We start from the raw sequence: 19147 nt of genomic DNA on the forward strand, positions 1-19147 counted from the left end.
GAATAGCTAATAAATATTGTACCCAGAATTGGCACTTAGACATGTAAATAAAAAGAACATCCCCCTACCCACCCGTATCTGTAACAGGTTTTACTTCAGGCTGTAAAAAGGTCATTAACATTGCCTGTGATTTTCTCTTACATATATACTATAATGCAATTAAAAATCAATTGTGGGTTGAAGCATACCTTCAATGTTTCTCAGGTACACTACTGGTAGTCACATAGTGCAGTGCGTGACTCCACACTATGCTGCAAAGTGTCTGCTACCTGACACCGATACCTTCACGCTATCTGTACAGCCAATTATAACATCACCTAGCTGACGGCTAAGTAGGCTAAAATACAGAGCAATATCTATTGCCATTACTTTGAGCTTCCTGCATACTATTCCATTACAAAGCACTGCTTCATAAACCGACAGATGTCTTACTTTAGGTATCCAAAACAGACTAAGAGTATCTATTTCAATCACATCTGTTCGCAAAAAGCCACAGCAGAAGAGGATATACACTCAGAATTAATTATGTTTCAGGATCTTTGTTACTATGTTCAAAAGCATTCTACCCTGGTCTGTTTTACTGCAATTACATCTCCATGGGGGGGAAATAAAAAAAAAAAAAAAAAAATACAACCTAATGTGTGTATTGTTTTGAAATACATAAAAATAAGAGGAACCCTACTTTGGAGCTGGTTATATATTGTGTGCAGGTGCTGGCAATACACCACGTGTAGGAGATGGGGTGTAGGCGCTGGGTACGTACTGTGTGTAGGAGATGGGGTGTAGGCGCTGAGTATGTACTGTGTGTAGGAGATGGCTATGTATTGGGTGTAGGCGCTGGGTATGTACTGTGTGTAGGAGATGGGGTGTAGGCGCTGGGTATGTACTGTGTGTAGGAGATGGGGTGTAGGCGCTGGGTATGTACTGTGTATAGGAGATGGGGTGTAGGTGCTGGGTATGTACTGTGTGTAGGAGATGGCTATGTATTGGGTGTAGGCGCTGGGTATGTACTGTGTGTAGGAGATGGGGTGTAGGCGCTGGGTATGTACTGTGTGTAGGAGATGGGGTGTAGGCGCTGGGTATGTACTGTGTGTAGGAGATGGGGTGTAGGCGCTGGGTATGTACTGTGTGTAGGAGATGGCTATGTATTGGGTGTGGGCGCTGGGTATGTACTGTGTGTAGGAGATGGCTATGTATTGGGTGTAGGCGCTGGGTATGTACTGTGTGTAGGAGATGGCTATGTATTGGGTGTAGGCGCTGGGTATGTACTGTGTGTAGGAGATGGCTATGTATTGGGTGTAGGCGCTGGGTATGTACTGTGTGTAGGAGATGGCTATGTATTGGGTGTAGGCGCTGGGTATGTACTGTGTGTAGGAGATGGCTATGTATTGGGTGTAGGCGCTGGGTATGTACTGTGTGTAGGAGATGGCTATGTATTGGGTGTAGGCGCTGGGTATGTACTGTGTGTAGGAGTTGGCTATGAATTGGGTGTAGGCGCTGGGTATGTATTGGGTGTAGGCGCTGAATATGTATTGGGTGTAGGCGCTGAATATGTATTGGGTGTAGGCGCTGAATATGTATTGGGTGTAGGCGCTGAATATGTATTGAGTGTAGGCGCTGAATATGTATTGGGTGTAGGCGCTGGGTATATATTGGGTGCAGGTGCTGGGTATATATTGGGTGCAGGCGCTGGGTATATATTGGGTGCAGGCGCTGGGTATATATTGGGTGCAGGCGCTGGGTATATATTGGGTGCAGGCGCTGGGTATATATTGGGTGCAGGCGCTGGGTATATATTAGTAAAGAGCTTCACTGATGCCGTTTCATGTGGAGTTACTCACCAAGAGCCTGATTCTGAATTGACAACGCTGTGGCAGCCAGATTTACTGCCCTATGCTAATAAGAGCATCCGTACGGCTTCATGAGTATTGGACACACCACCCACTGTCCATCCGCCTGCAGCCGCAGGCTGTATCTGCACTGGGTGCTGCATGCTGGGTGCAAAAGTTCTCTCATAAATGCGTCTCATGTCCATACACATGCCTCAAACTAGCGCTGAAGTCTGGCTACACACCCATGACACCTCCATGAGATGGACCTTTTTAGGAAATTCCAATTTACAAAAGAGGTCATGTGCTGTTCCCTCCAACAACCTTCCCCTTATCATGCATTATGCTCCCCAACCTTCCCCTTATCATGCATTATGCCCCATAACCTTCCCCTTATCATGCATTATGCCCCATAACCTTCCCCTTATCACGGATTATGCCCCATAACCTTCCCCTTATCACGCATTATGCCACCCAACCTTCCCCTTATCATGCATTATGCCACCCAACTTTCCCCTTATCACGCATTATGCCCCCCAACCTTCCCCTTATCATGCCCCCAACCTTACCCTGATCACGCATTATGCCCCCCAACCTTACCCTGATCACGCATTATGCCCCCCAACCTTACCCTTATCACACATTATGCCCCCCAACCTTTCCCATATCACGCATTGTGCCCTCCTCAGCACTCCCCTTATCATGCACTGTGTCCCCCAACTATTCTCTTATTAAGCATTGTGCACCCCTTATCATGCATTGTACCCCCTACTCCTATCACGAATTGTGCCCCCCCAAATGTCCACTTATCATGCATTGTGCTCTTCACTCCTCTAATCACACATTGTGACACCTCTCATCACGCACTTTGCCCCTCCTACCACACATGGTGCCCCCAACCATCCCCTTATCATGCATTGTAACCTCCTATAATCATGCATTGTGCCACCCATTGTCATGCACTGTCCCTCCAAATCCCCTTATCACGCATTGTGCCCCCCAACTCCCTCATATCATGTATTGTGCTCCCGCCTCTTATCACACATTGCGCTCCCTCAATCCTCCCATTATCATCCATTGTGACCTTCTACACCCTCCCCTTACCACGCATTGTGCCCCCCTAACCTTAGTGTCGCCTATGAAATTAATCAGCACAGTCTCCTAGTCGCATCGCATTGCGATTTAGATGCATTTTCACCAAGAAAAGATGGGAGCTGGTGGCCCACTCACGCCAGGTATGACGCGCTGAATGGTGTATCGTGACTAGGGGGTCTATTTACTAAGCAGTGTTAGGAGAAGTGAAAAGTGAAGAGTGAAAAGTGATAAGGTGCCAGCCAATCAGCTCCTAACTGCCATCTCACAGGCTGTGTTTGAAAAATGACAGTTGGGAGCTGATTGGCTGGCACCTTATCACTTCTCCTAACACTGCTTAGTAAATAGACCCCTGAATGAGCAAGGACACATCTGTACTTGTTATCCACGCAGATATAACAGGAGAGTAGGAAGTATGTTTTTACGTCTGTCTTGGATTATATTGCACTACAGAGATACATGACAGAATACAATAAGCTGTGGGCTAATTCCCCCTTGCCTATCCAAGTAAGTAGCATTTTCCCTGCATAATAAACCAGGGGTTAACGTACGCTAACCCAGTGATTCCACACAAAGGGCCTAATTCAGCAGTGCACTGCTGAACTCAGATTCCCGATGTTCGGGAATCTCACAGGCACCAGACCCGTTCTGCACGTTAAGAACGGGTCTGCGAGCCCGCACGTAAACTGTCAGCAGACTGTCAGTGATTGACAGTCTGCTGCCTTTTGGGGGCGGGGAGGGGGCGGCGATGGCCTCTGTTTCCTGAAACGGAGTCGTGTCGCCGCCGTTGAGGGGTAGAGAAGAGGCCAGGATCTCCACCAGCTGACGGATATTTCCTGCCCTCTTCCTCGCAGCTGCGACGGACACCATGGGTCACCTTAGTCGGCCGATGGTCCGCAGAGTATCCGATGCTGCATTGGGCAACGCAGCTCGGATAAGTAATGCAGCAGGATGCGTGATGCTCCTGCTACATTACCAGATCTGCAGAGATGGAATAGCTAAGCTGCTTGCGAGCAGCTTAACGATTCCGTCTAAAGCTGAATCAGGCCCAAAGTGCGGAATCAATGGGTTTTCTCCGCGGTTGTCTTTTCATCGTAGCTCCTGAAATTGCAAGAAAAATTCCACCTCTTTAGTTTAACGTGCGGGGTAAACACCACTGGTTGAATTTCCCAGCGTGGGTAATTAGCCACAGGGTTCTAATTAGATTCCCCCCTATGTACTGTAGTATTCCAACTTCTTTCTCTTTCTATCAGGTTCCAGAAACCTAAACAACGTTAACTATTTAGTTGCAAAAAAAAAAAAAAAAAAGAATAGAACAGAACCTATGCATCCATAAAAGCGAAGGCCATTAGCAAATTAACAATCTCGCCAAGATTTGTGATGACAGATCCCTATCTAAAAGTTAAAAAAGGAACCAGGAAATTACGATAACAGGGCCCGATTCAGAGCTGGACGGTATTGCTCAGCTGCACAGAGGGCCTGATTCAGACCCGTTTGCAAGCGCTGAGCGCTCGCAACCGGGTTGATGGTGGCCCACAGCGCATGCGCACGACGTCGCCGGCTCCATCGTGCGCATGCGCGAGACCCGGCTAGCGACGGGCAATCCATTGCTCCGGGTCTCGCAACAAAGGGGGTGAGCTGTCAATGTTGAGTGACAGCTCGCCCCCTTTGGTGGGCGGGCCGGGGGGGTGGCAGCCCAAACGGAGGCATTCCCATGAGAATGCCTGCCGTTTGGGGCCGGCCCCACTGACATCACGAGTGATGTCAGTGGAGAGATTCCGGCTCTGTTAGAGCCGAAAACTCTCTGGGGCTTGCGGCCACGAGACCCTACCACAAGGGTCTCGTCGCAAGCCCGATGGTCGCGATGGCCTTGACCATCCTTGACCATCGCAACCATCATCATGGCCGCTCGCAATACAATAGCTGTGGGTGGTCACCCACAGCTATGTGAGCGGCCAAGAGGCCGATCCAAAAAAGAAAAAAAATGCCCGGCCCTGATTCAGAGCGAGCGGCTCTGAATCAGGCCCAGAAGCCACTGTGCAACACCGTCCAACAAAATGTAAAGGCAGCAGAAGATGTCTGTATGGAATAGACAGCATCTTGCTGCATTTGCGATCCAAGTGCTCCATTGGCCAGGCTGCCTAAGCTAAAGCTCATCTCACTTGCGAGGACAGGAAATGGCCTCGTTCCTCCTAGAAGACTAGGACGACACTGCCCCTTTTCCGGGAATGGTAGCCAACTACATCCCCAATCCCCCCCCCCCCCCCCCCCAACAAACACACAGCAGCAGGTCAATCATGCTGCGATTACGGGGGGGCTGCAAGGTAGATCACAGGATCCATTGTGCACATCCGCAGAACAGGTCCTGTTCCTGTGTGGACCCCTAAACATCGGAGATGTACGCTATCGGATTAGCATACATCTCTGAATCAGGCCCGCAGTCTGTAGCTAGGAAGCTGGTAAAAGTTTACACAAGTATAAAGAATCCTGGTAGTTGCAGCATCTGAACGTGTGTCAAAGTTCTCTACTTTTCCTTACTATTAAGGAGACTATTGGATTAGTAGAAGACTTTTCAAACCCCAAAACCAAGGCAATCCTTTCAGAAAGGAGCATAGCTGCATGCAACATATATCCACCTATATCACTGCTATACAAACACAGACACAATTGAAGACCTGACAGCGGACTTGAAAGAACCACATAAGGCGGCTTATTGGAAATTCTATGAATGCAGAATAATCATGATTAAGACCATTCACTGGGCCATTCTAAAAGATATCTCTATAAGCACACTTCCATCTTTACACGTCAGTGCAATTAACAGGGCGATCTAATCAGCACTGATATTCTCAAGTCAAAGGATCGCACTATGTAAGTTTTTTATATATATACTTTTTTGACATATCACCGGAGAGACTAATGCCGCATACACACTAGACGATGTGTGTATGCAGCGACATCATCAGCGACGAACGACGGCAGGTATGCGGGGCCACGATATCCCCAGACTGGGCTGCAAGTACAGCCAACTGGGGATATTGTTAACGACCCGCGGGAGTGCGCAACGTTGGTCGTTCGGACCATACACACTAGACGATAAGAACGTTGTCGTTATCGTTCAGTTTTATCGTCTAGTATGTATGCCCCATTAGGGCAGCCCTTTATACAGTGCCCCCTGTAACTTTCCCCTTTATGCATTGCCCCCTGTAGTTTAGCTTTGCCCTTATGCAGTGCCCCCAGGCTGAAATAGTGCCCCTATGTAGTGCCTCCAGACTGGTCCCTTATGTAGTGCCCCCAGGCTTAAATAGTGACCCCCAGACTGGCCCCTTATGCAGTACCCCCAGGCTTAAATAGTGTCCCTTATGCAGTGCCCCCAGGCTGGCCCCTTATGCAGTGTCCCCATTAGCAGCCCCCTTTAAACAGTACACCCATTAGCAGCCCCCTTTATACAGCGCCCCCAGTAGCAGTCCCCTTTATACAGCGCCCCCAGTAGCAGCCCCCTTTATACAGCGCCCCCAGTAGCAGCCCCCTTTACACAGCGCCCCCAGTAGCAGCCCCATTATACAGCACCCCCAGTAGCAGCCCCATTATACAGCGCCCCCAGTAGCAGCCCCCTTTATACAGCGCCCCCAGTAGCAGCCCCCTTTATACAGCGCCCCCAGTAGCAGCCCCCTTTATACAGCGCCCCCAGTAGCAGCCCCCTTTATACAGCGCCCCCAGTAGCAGCCCCCTTTATACAGCGCCCCCAGTAGCAGCCCCCTTTATACAGCGCCCCCAGTAGCAGCCCCATTATACAGCGCCTCCAGTAGCAGCCCCATTATACAGCGCCCCCAGTAGCAGCCCCCTTTATACAGCGCCCCCAGTAGCAGCCCCCTTTATACAGCGCCCCCAGTAGCAGCCCCCTTTATACAGCGCCCCCAGTAGCAGCCCCCTTTATACAGCGCCCCCAGTAGCAGCCCCATTATACAGCGCCCCCAGTAGCAGCCCCATTATACAGCGCCCCCAGTAGCAGCCCCCTTTATACAGTAACGCACACTCACAAAAGAAAAGAAAAAATGTACAACTTACCTGATCTCCGATCCAGCCGATGACCGCCGCTGTCCGTTGCTCCCGACCTGCTCTGCACCATGGGAGAGACGTCATGACGTGTCTCCCATCAACCGCTGCGGGGGGAGCCGGAATGGGAGCTCATGAGTGAGCTCCAGCCGGCTCCCTCCGTGGCCGCAGCAGCCAGAGTCTGTATGACTCTCATTGGCTGGCTGCGCTGCTATGACAAACACACAGCTGCCGCTGGCGGCTGTGTGTTTGTTTCTGTGTAGGGCAGGTCGCTACTCACTGCTGTCTGCCCTACACTTGTGGGGCCCTGGGGACACTAGCAGCGGGTGTGGGCACCGCCGATGTTACAGTGCCGGGCGGTGGGGGATTTTTACTGGGCGGACCACCCGACAAATAAAGCATGGGGAGAATACTGTAGGGGTATATTTACTAAAGTGCGGATTTTTAGACATGGAGATGGTGCCCATAGCAACCAGATTCCCCTTAACATTCATCTAGAATCTTCTAGAAGATAATAGCTAGAATCTGATTGGTTGCTATGGGCAACATCTCCACTTCTAAAATCCCGCACTTTAGTAAATATACCCCTTAAGGTCTTTTGACTCACGACCACATGGAGAGACACTGAATTAATAAGTCTGTATTGGGCTCAGAGCCACAGGTCCGCTTTCTTTTGCCTTAATATTGGACGTGAGGCGTGGTGCTCCTTTTAAGTCGATCCAGCAGCTTCAATTGCTCTAAAGCACAAGGTTTTGATTATTTTGTGTAAATATGTCACTATGTCTGCATAATAATTAGAAAGGCTTGTACAATATAGAATAATGCTGAAGCAGAAATCCATAAAGAATAGCAGCACACATGGGTCATTCCATGGTAAGTCACATTACAAAGTGACATGGGATGTGGTCAATATCACGAAGGTAAGTAGCGGGGTTGGGGGAAGGGTTAGTGTTAGCCACTAATAGGGGAGGGTTAGGTTTAGGTTGCAGGGAGGTTAGGGTTATGCACCGGGGAAGGAGGGTTAGTGTTAGCCACTAATAGGGGAGGGTTAGGTTTAGGGTGCAGGGAGATTAGGGTTATGCACCGGGGAAGGAGGGTTAGTGTTAGCCACTAATAGGGGAGGGTTAGGTTTAGGGTACAGGGAGGTTAGGGTTATGCACCGGGGAAGGAGGGTTAGGATACTGACCAACAAAGTGTCAGTATACTAACCCTGTCGGGATACCAGTGACGGGACTCTGACAGCCGTGATCCCAAACACCGGCATCCCGCACCCAACCCAGTGACATAGCAAAAAATTAGCAGTTCCTGTATACCAGGGATGGGGAACCTCAGGCCCGGGGGCCTTATAAGGCCCTCTGAATCATTTGGTCTGGCCCTCTGAGCTTTTTCTGCTAGCCTCATCTCCCTAGCAGGGTGTCTAGAATAGCACCCTGCAGCCAGAATCTATGCAGCAGTGCCACCTGGAGAATACTTAGGACGCTTCAGACGGTCACACTGCTGCCCTTACAGCGCCCCGAAGTATCCTGGACATTGCTGTAATCACCAGCGATTGTGGCTCCACCCCTATTTGACATCACATGGAGGGGGCATGGCCTGCACCAGGCCCGTGAATAATGTTATATATATCAAAATGGCCATCGGCAGAAAAAAAGGTTCCCCACCCCTGCTCTATACAATTTTTAAAGCATTACCTGTCTTATTATTTTCTCAGTAAATAAACTTAATTTCACAAAAATTATTTTTGCTGTTGATAGCGATGCATATACTTGCTATGTCACTTTGTTACGTGAGTTACCATGGAATGACCCACATGCACTGGCATAATTAACCCGAGGAACTTGCTTGTTACACTGTCTGTAATGTACAGGTAAAAAAGCTGCCAGACAAGCGCTCTGTAGTCACCAAGTGGAAATAAAGTAAAAATAAATAAATAAATAAATAAATATAGCACTTACAGTGCATCCGGAAAGTATTCACAGCGCTTCACTTTTTCCACATTTTGTTATGTTACAGCCTTATTCCAAAATGGAATAAATTAATTTTTGTCCTCAAAATTCTAAACACAATACCCCATAAGGACAACGCGTAAAATGTTTTTTTGAGATTTTTGCAAATTGAATTTAAAAATAAAAAATCTAAGAAATCACATGTACATAAGTATTCACAGCCTTTGCTCAATACTTTGTTGATTCACCTTTGGCAGCAATTACAGCCTGAAGTCTTTTTAGATATGATGCCACAAGCTTGGCACACCTATCTTTGGCCAGTTTGCCCATTTCTCTTTGCAGCACCTCTCAAGCTCCATCAGGTTGGATGGGAAGCGTCGGTGCACAGCCATTTTCAGATCTCTCCAGAGATGTTCAATTGGATTCAAGTCTGGGCTTTGGCTGGGCCACTCAAGGACATTCACAGAGTTGTCCTGAAGTCACTCTGATATCTTGGCTGTGTGCTTAGGGTCGTTGTCCTGCTGAAAAGTGAACCGTCGCCCAGTCTGAGGTCAAGAGCGCTCTGGAGCAGGTTTTCATCCAGGATGTCTCTGGGCCTGATTCAGAGCCGGACGCTCTGACCAGAGCGCTCGCTCTGAATCAGGGCCCTCCTACCTGAAAATGGAGCGGCCTCATGGACGCTCGCATAGCTGTGGGTTACCACCCACAGCTATAGCGAGCGTCCATGATGATGGTCGCGATGGTCAAGACCATCGGGCTTGCGACGAGACCCTGCGGTACGGTCTCGCTGCCGCAAGCCCAAGAGTGCTTTTGGCTCTATCAGAGCCAAAATCACTCCCACTGACATCATTACTGATGTCAGTGGGGCCGGACTCAGATGGTAGGCGTTCCCATGGGAACGCCTCCGTCTGGCAGCCACACCCCCGGCAAGCCCACCAAAGGGGCGTGCTGTCAGTCACCATCGACAGCACGCCCCCTTTGGTGCGAGACCCGCAGCGACAGCTTGGCTGTCTCTCTCCCTGGGTCTCGCGCATGCGCACGACGGAGCTCCCTCCGTCGTGCGCATGTGCATTAGGGCACCATCGACCCGCTTGCGAGCGTCCTACGCTCGCGAGCGGGTCTGAATCAGGCCCTCTGTACATTGCTGCATTCATCTTTCCCTCTATCCTGACTAGTCTCCCAGTTCCTGCCGCTGAAAAACATCCCCAGAGCGTGATGCTGCCACCACCATGCTTCACTGTAGGGATGGTATTGGCCTGGTGATGGGCGGTGCCTGGTTTCCTCCAAACATAACGCCTGGCATTGACGCCAAAGAGTTCAATCTTTGTCTCATCAGTCCAGAGAATTTTGTTCATCATGGTCTGAGAGTCCTTCAGGTGCATTTTGGCAAACTCCAGGCAGTCTGCCATGTGCTTTTTACTAGGGGTGAGCGGGTTCGGTTCTACTCGGTTCCGTTCGGTTTTAAAAACCGAATCTTATTGGCTATCAGCTGTCACAAGTTTTGGATAGCCAATAAGATTCGGTTTTTAAATCCGAACGGAACCGAGTAGAACCGAACCCGCTCACCCCTACTTTTTACTAAGGAGTGGCTTTCATCTGGCCACTCTACCTAAAGGGGCCTATCCAGCAGCAGATAAATTTGAATGATGAACGATTTATCGTTCAATTTATCTGCTAATGGATAGGCTCTGAACGATAAAAATGCGCACTCCCGCGGCCGACAAATTGGGTCTTTTGTCTCTCCAACATTTTGGTCAATTATCGTTTATCGCTGACAGATATTAGAAATATCTGTCGCGGTAAACGACGAACGATTTTTTTAATGAAAATGAATAGAAACATTAAAAAAAATCCACTACCAGAATGATGTCATGCAATATCGTTCGTCATTTGCAAAAATCTGTCATGTACATGACAGATATCTGTCACAGCAGCCCCAGGAATTTTCAAAAGATAAATCTTTCATCTTTCAGAAAGATCTGGTAATGGATAGGCCCCTATACAGGCCTGATTGGTGGATTGCTGCAGAGATGGTTGTCCTTCTGGAAGGTTCTCCTCTCTCCACAGAGGAATGCTGTAGCTCTGACATAGTGACCATCGGGTTCTTGGTCACCTCCCTGACTAGGGCCCTTCTCCCACGATCACTCAGTTTAGACGGCCGGCCAACTCTAGAATGAGTCCCGGTGGTTTGCCACTGTGCTCATTGGGACCTTCAAAGCAGCAGATATTTTTCTGTACACTTCCCCAGATTTGTGCCTTGAGACAATCCTGTCTCGGAGGTCTATAGACAATTCCTTGGACTTCATGCTTGGTTGTGCTCTGACATGCACTATCAAGTGTGGGACCTTATATAGACAGGTGTATGTCTTTCAAAATCATGTCCAAACAACGGAATTTATCACAGGTAGACTCCAATTAAGCTGTAGGAACATCTCAAGGATGATCAGTGGAAACAGGATGCATCGGAGCTCAATTTTGAGCTTCATGGGAAAGGTTGTGAATACTTATGTACATGTGATTTCTTAGGTTTTTTTAAGTTAAATTTGCAAAAATCTCAAATTAAACTTTACACGTTGTCATTATAGGGTATTGTGTTTAGAATTTGGAGGACAAAAATTAATTTATTCCATTTTGGAATAAGGCTGTAACATAACAAAATGTGGAAAAACTGAAGCGCTGTGAATACTTTCCGGATGCACTGTACTTTTAAACATCAGTAGTATACAGAGACCTCATTAACAATGAGACTATTGACCTCATTCAGAGGCGGTCGTTAGATGCAAGCGGTCGCTCTGAATGAGGGCGGCCGCTTGCATCTTGTAGTGCCGCCTCTTGGTCGATCGCTAAGCTGTGGGTTACCACCCACAGCTCTAGCGACCAACCAGGGTGATGGTCGCGATGGTCAAGACCATCGCGGCTTGCGACGAGACCCTAAGGTTGGGTCTCTGCACTCGCAAGCCCCAGGGAGCTTCCTGCTCTGATCGAGCAGGAAGTTCCCCACTGACATCACTGCTGATGTCAGTGGGGCCGCCCCCAAACGGCAGGCATTCCTTCGGGAACGCCTCCGTTTGGCCGGCCACGCCCCCTGCCCGCCTCCCAAACGGGGCGAGCTGTCACTCATCATCGACAGCTCGCCCCCTTTGGTGTCAGACCCCTAGCGACAGAGCGCCCGTCGCGAGCCGGGTCTCGTGCATACGAACGACGGAGCCGGCTCCGACGTGCACATGCCCAGTGGGGGAACATCGACCCGGTTGCGAGCTATCAACGCTTGCGACCGGGTCTGAATGACCCCCTATGTTCCTTGGTGATGGTGCCCTATGTAAATTACATACGTCATTATAGAGGTGCGTGCCATAATGAACAATGTATTTGAACATAAGTGGAGCAGCAAGGTCAAACCTTCCCTCCTGGTGCCTAACCCTAACCGTCAGGGTACGTGCCTAACCCTAAAAAAAAATGTTTAAATCATGCGTCGACAATTTATGTGTCGCCCGTTTGACCCTGTCGACCTTCTTACATGTCTACTTTTAGTGCAGCGATGGGGAACCTCCTGCCCGGGGGCCTTATAAGGCCCTCGGTATCATTTGGTCTGGCCCTCAGAGCTTTTTTTCTGCAAGCCTCATCTGGCTAGCAGGGTGAACAGAATGGCACACTGCAGCCAGAATCTATGCAGCAGTGCTACCTGGAGAATCCTTAGGATGCTTCAAACAGTCACACCCCTGCCCTTACAGCTCCCTGGAACATCCTCAGGATTCTCCAGGCATTGCTGTAATCACTGGCTATTGTGGCCCCGCCCACATGTGACATCACACGGAGGGGGCATAACCTAAACCAGGCCCGCAAATAATGTTATATATATCAAAATGGCCCTCGGCAGAAAAAAGGTTCCCCACCCCTGCTTTAGTGTGTCGACCTTTTGTCCCTTTAGACCTATTAACTGTCTATCTACAGTAGACATTGTCTACCTTTTTACTGTCTATCTATAAGCCAGAATCCCAATCTCACACACTGACACTTTGGGTCCCAGAAGGAAAAAAAAACAAAAAAAAAAAAACTGTTCAGCGTTACTGTACTACAGCATTAAAAAAGAAAAAATGGACAAGATTTTGATGCAATTACTATATATTTATTTTTTTTTAGTTGCAGATTTATTTTAACAGCATATCATCTAGTTCTAGTATGTCAGACAAACACCTGATGTCAGGATGAGACAAAGTTAATCTGTCCTCCTTTAGGACACTTGAACTAACAAGGATACAAATTGTCCCCTGCATCACTAGTCACAACAAACCCACCTAAGGTCAGGAAGGTACATATATATATTTCCCATGAACACATCTAAAGTGCCATGATTGTATTGTTATGCCTGCAGCCAAACAGCCCTGGTAGTAGGTATCACATTTCTATGGGAAAAGCATTAAGTAGCTGATGTGACAGGATCTATAGAAAACAACAACAAAGCCTATTATCAGGCAAGACCACCGGACATACCCTGGCCTAAAACCTACTATGGCCCGAATTAAATTTGGAGCGATAAGCCGGCATCAGCGAAAAAGTTTCGCCGACGACATAATTTCGCCAGGCGGAAAAGTATTGCCGTATTCAATTTGAAAGATTTCCGCCTAGGCGGAAAGACAATGCAATGTAATAGGCGAAAAAGTTTCGCCTATGAATAGCAAGCGGAAAAAAGTGCAGATTTGGGGTTTTGGGGTGTAACGTTACGGGAACCCCCGTGCAGCCTTCAGACAGTCCCCCAAAGGTAACCTGCATGCAAAAAAAAAAAAAAAAAAAAAAACAATTAAGAACACCCCCAAAAAATCACTTTCATTTTGGGGGCAAAAAAAAAAAATTTTGGGAAACAAAGCTAAAAACTAGCGCACTAGACTCTAGGGGGGTCCCCAAGTGTGCCCCATGTGTTTTTTTCATTGCAGGGGCTTGAGGCAGGTGGATTTTTCACAATTTTTAAAACTTAACTTTAGCAACTTTCAAATATACTAGCCCCCATTTTCAAGTACCCCAAATATGCTGGGAGAAGTTATTTTCTGGAAAAAAAAGTTCTGAATACTATTCTTCACCACTTGTACAAAACGCTATTTAGCAGCTGACGAGCCCGTTTAAAAATACCAAATACCTTCAGCAAGCCAAATTGGGGGTAACCATAGCTAACCCCCATGTCAGAGCATCTTTTGGGGGGTGTCAGGCTGATTTTCCCAAATCTGACAGGACTTTCCGCTTGTTTAAGTTTCGCCGGGTCCCGTTTTCGCGCACTTTCAAATTGAATACAGGGATACGTAGGCACACGCGCGATACTTTTCCACCTGCAAAACAGGCGAAAAGTCCGGGAGGCGAAAAAGTATTGCGGGCCCGCTCAAATTGAATACTGCTTCTATACAGGCCTGAGTAGACAAGGGTTTCCATCAGCTATCTGAAACATATGCAGCATTGGAGTTAGTCTACATCTGAGTTTCAGTAACAGCATGTAGGTAACTCCAATGTAACCCATGTATTTTTCATATGTATATCAGTCACTATCCAACACCCCAAACCAGAGGTTGTCAATGTCAGGTACTCCAGTTGCTGTTGAACTACACATCCCAAAATGTCCTGCCACTGTTTTAGCATGCCTTAACAGCAAAACTATGGCAGGGCATGTTGATATATGTAGTTCCACAGCAGGGGCAGTGCTGCACGTTGCCTACAAAAGCCCTAGACCACAGGTTATCAAACTCGGTCCTCAGTACCCCAAACAGTGCATGTTTTCCAGGTCTCCTCGCAGAATCACAAGTGAAATAATTAGCTCCACCTGTGGATCTTTTCAAATGTGTCAGTGAGTAATGAACACACCTGTGCACCTGCTGGGCGACCTGCAAAACATGACCTGAGTGGGGTCCCGAGGACCAAGTTTGAGAACCACTGCCCTAGACCAGTCCTCAACTATCCCCAACATGCCATACTTTCTGGATCGCTTTAATCATGCACAGGTGAGTGAATCTATTTTGCTAGGTCACTTATTATCCCTCCTGTTTCAACAGATAGAAATCCTGAAAGCATGACCTGTTGGGTGTACTTGAGGACCCGTGTTGAGAAAAGTACTGCCCTAGTCTTTCCCAAACTCTGTCCTCCAGGCAACCTAACCATCCAGGTTTTCAGGACATCCATGCTTAAGCACATTTGTTTTAATTAACACCTCCGCTTCATTTAACGCTCTGTGCTCAAACATGGGACATCCTGCAGACCTGGGCTGTTAGGGTTGCCTTGAAGTTTCGGAAACCCTGAGTCGGTGACTTGAATCCATCATACAGTAGCAGCAGGCATGTAACCCTCCTCCCGCCTCACCTGGGCTCTCGGGTCGGATAGGGCTCCACAGCAGGCGGCTGGCGGTCAGCAGCACATCGCAGCTCCTCTTACCGATCTCAAATATGCCCCGCAGCAGGGCGCTCTGCCGCCCCAGGTCCCTGGACAGCCGGGCACTGCCCAGGGAGCGCTCCTCGGGATCACCCCGCGCCCCGGGCCGGTCACTGCCCGTGCTCCACTCCTCGCAGCGGTCACTCAGCCGCTGGGGCACCGAGGCGGATCGCTTCCAGTGCCGGGCGGGACTCGGGGCGCTCTCCTCGCTGCTCTCGCTCCATGCGCTCACCCGCCGGTACGGGCCGGGCAGGCGGAGGGTCTCCTCCATGCTGCTGGGGCTCCGAGGCTGGTGAGCGGGGCCCTGCTGCTGGCTGCTGCCGGGGTAACGCACGGGGGCGCGCGACGCCAACTCTCGGTCACTCCCGGGGGCGCGCGTGCTGCCGCGGGGAGAGAGAATGTGACTGACGGCAGCACACAGAGTATAGTTAGTTATAATAATAATTATTATTATTAACAACCCTCAGAAATAATAACCCGCTGTCAGGGCGTCTCTGCCTTCCTGCTGTACCAGCCCCTGGCCACGGCCGTGTACTGTCATTCACAGGACGCCCCACACACTACCTGCAGGTGTACTAAGCCCAGTCATCCTTTATTACTAGAAGTAGCAGATGTAAAACATTCTGATTAAATGGAGCCCGGAAGTGTATACACCAGGGGTTCTTAAGCCCTGTCCCCAATGCACCCTAACCAGTGGCAAACGCAGAACTTCTAGAGGGGGGGTTTCCAAATGCTTGATTTTAGAGTGAGTGTGGCTAGTCCATGAAGAGGGTAGAATTAGCACTTAACCAGCTTTAATATGTGTCATACAAAGTATAATGGGGTAGATGTATGAAAGCGGCACGTTAAGTGCCGCTATAACGCTTCCTGCTTCGCCTCTTTACCGAGGCGAAGCAGGAAGCACTACCGATGAGATGTAAGAACGGAGAGGGGGAGCGTTAACTCCACCCTCCGGCGCTATCCGCTAGAGACAGCAGCGCATCAGCCTAGTGCTGATGCGCTGTGCCTCAGTCCCGGCCGGCTCCACTGAGCATGCACGGGATCTCGCAAATATCGCGAGATCCCCGCGTGGAGCCTGCAGCAGCCCCAGCAGGGACAGCGCTGTCCCTGCTGTGGGGATAGGCTAGCGCCAGGCTGTAGCTGTCGATAACGACAGCCGGCCGAACGGTCATGCGGTATGACCGTTCGTACATGGCCCTGCCGCTCGGCTGTGCTATCTTGTAGATAGCAGAGCCGATAATGACGGGCGCATAGCGCCCCTGTCATTTACCGCCCAGACCCCCGATCATACATCGGGGAGAAGCGGTATCAGCGCACATAATGTGCGCTGATACCGCTTCTAGGCTTCGTACATCTACCCCATTGTGTGTAATAATTCCAGCATATACAAGACCAGCGATCACAGAAAGCCATTAAATGCGGCAGTAGGCCATCCTGCCTGAGCTGAATGTTTTTATTTTAGATGTAGGCACCATTCCAGACCATTGGAGAAAGTCTGGGAGTCTGGGGGAGCAGCAGAAGAACCTAGCACTGCCCTGGACATATATGTACATATTGGGCTGTATAGCAGCACATCCCTAACAGTGCATGGTTTCCAGATCTCCTATTTGGTGCACAGGTTATTTATTACTGGCTGATACATGTTAAAAGATCCACAGGTGGTGCTAATTATTTCATTTGTGATACTGTGAAGAACATGCAGCACTAGTAACATTCTATTACATTACTATTTCTATTGTGGTCATGGTGTGGACTAGGGAGGGGGGTTTCCAGGCAGACGGAAACCCCATCTGCGTTTGCCTATGCTAACAGTCCAGGTTTTCAGGATATCCATATGTAAGCACAGGTGATTTAATTAGTACTTAAGTCAGTTTGACTATACCATCAATGCACAACAGGACCCGCTCCAGGGGTAGCTGCGCCCTGCGCAGCCTGGGTAGCAGTCGCCCTGCGTGACCGAAAATGGGAGTGTGGTCTTATTACTATAAGGCCACACTTTGTATGACCGCACTTTAGTAAAAATACCCCTTAGGTCCCCATTCATTAATGATCCCTATTGTAATGCATTCTGGGCTTGGCATTACCGCCCATGATTGCATTGCAATATGCGGTCATAGTGCCCGGATGTACCATCCAGCACATGCAGGGACAGGGGCTCCTAATGGTAAATGGGCTCCTTAAGCTGGGTACACACTGACAGATATATTGGCCGATCAATTGATCGGCCAATATATCTGCTGCCCCTCGGCCAGTGTGTACCCGCGATATGTCTGTGAACGATGTGGTTCACAGACATATCGCATTGGCTGTGCTGCACAGCCGATGGACAGATATATCTGTCCATCGGCAAGTGTGTACGGACGATCTGCAGAATACCTGTACACATGCAGCCGCGAGGAGGGGGGCGGACACCCCCCAGGCCAGCGGGACCCGCCCCCTCCTACACACTGGACACAGATGATGGTTGTTCAGTGTGTTCAAACAACCATAATTTGCAGATCTCTCGATCTGCAGATATATCTGTTTAGTGTGTACCCAGCATTAGTGTGCCTGGCATACCGAGTTTGGGAACCACTGGTATACACACACACTTGTTTCATCCTTTCTGATGTAACAAAGGCTACAGGTGTGCACATGTAATTAACTATAATGGCATATGTAATTAATAATATGCTGGGCACATTGTAATTGTGTTACTTTGTTTATCCCGTTTTGTATCAAAGCTGTTCATGGTGATTCAGAACTTTACGGTGTGTTAAATGTAATGCTTCTAGAGGAGTAAGTTATGGTAAATTCCGGCAGTGGTTCATCATGTATTGCTGGACGACTATAGATCGTTACATATCGCAGCAATACATTTTCGTGTCTTGCTGAAAAGACCCCATGATATTATCCATAAAATGTCTAAATAAAAAATAGCAAATATCAGCTGCAGTACGCTAAAATCTATAACCTATATAATCATTTCACAAGGTCTATCTTGTCTCCTGAATGGACGTACGAGGGATGTGGGATAGACCCATCGCCATAAGGCCTGTCCGACCACCAGGAGTGGGTATGGGAGAGAGGGCAGAGCGGGCATGGGGGTAATGAGCAGCAGTCAGAGAGGGGGGACCTGACAGAGCAGGGGAGAGACCATATACAGTATATCATGAACTCTTTCACTCATTTTCAGCCGGTTGCCAAGTTAGGAGGGAGGTACGTGTGTAACAGAGCAGACAGTGGCATAGTGATATACTTGCCACATTGCTCTTAAGAAATGCAGTCAGTGAGTGGATTGGTAGATTGGACTGGGGGCAAGAATCGGTCCATGCATTCTTAGTGGGTGTGCACATGAAAAGGACAGGACCATGCATCACAGGGGCATGACAATGCATTATGGGGGAGTGCCATGATTTACGGGGATATGGCCTCACGGCATGCCTTGTCTCAGCATGCTGGCCAAGAAGAGTGCCGGGAGGCGGAGTTGCTCTGCCAGGCCTTCATGTCAACGGCATTTGCTACCAACACCCCAGCAGCACCCAGTCATACACTCTCCTCCCCCTGCATTCACTTCCAACCAGTAACGTTTTTATAATTTAGTGGGCCTGTGTGCAAAGTCCAGTGGTGGGCCCCCTTCCCACACTATACAAAGTTGCAAAGACTGTGGGGGAGATGTATCAAAGCTTGGAGAGAGATAAAGTGCTAACCAATCAGCTCCTGTCATTTTTCAAACACAGCTTGTAAAATGGAAGTCAGATGCTGATTGGTTACTCTCTCTCTCTCTCTCTCTCCTCTCTCCTCTCTCCTCTCTCCTCTCTCCTCTCTCCTCTCTCTCCT

General features: G+C 48.9%; 1 protein-coding gene across 3 annotated transcripts in view; it reads right to left on the reverse strand.

Moving 5' to 3' along the window:
• The window catches only part of CERKL (CERK like autophagy regulator), a 158605-nt gene extending 142722 nt beyond the window's left edge, over positions 1–15883 (reverse strand). For 2 of the 3 annotated variants that reach the window (XM_088476357.1, XM_088476356.1), the window contains exon 1: positions 15260–15700. In XM_088476357.1, the coding sequence (XP_088332483.1) occupies positions 15260–15599 (340 nt within the window). In that variant the 5' untranslated portion in view covers positions 15600–15700. Of the gene's footprint in view, positions 1–15259; positions 15701–15805 lie in introns of those variants that run through there. The other variant, XM_088476358.1, reaches the window with a different exon arrangement.
• Positions 15884–19147: the final 3264 nt, after the last annotated feature.

The sequence above is a fragment of the Taudactylus pleione genome, unplaced genomic scaffold (assembly GCF_031769625.1).
Source record: "Taudactylus pleione unplaced genomic scaffold, aTauple2 ptg000188l, whole genome shotgun sequence".
Taxonomy (NCBI): domain Eukaryota; kingdom Metazoa; phylum Chordata; class Amphibia; order Anura; family Myobatrachidae; genus Taudactylus; species Taudactylus pleione.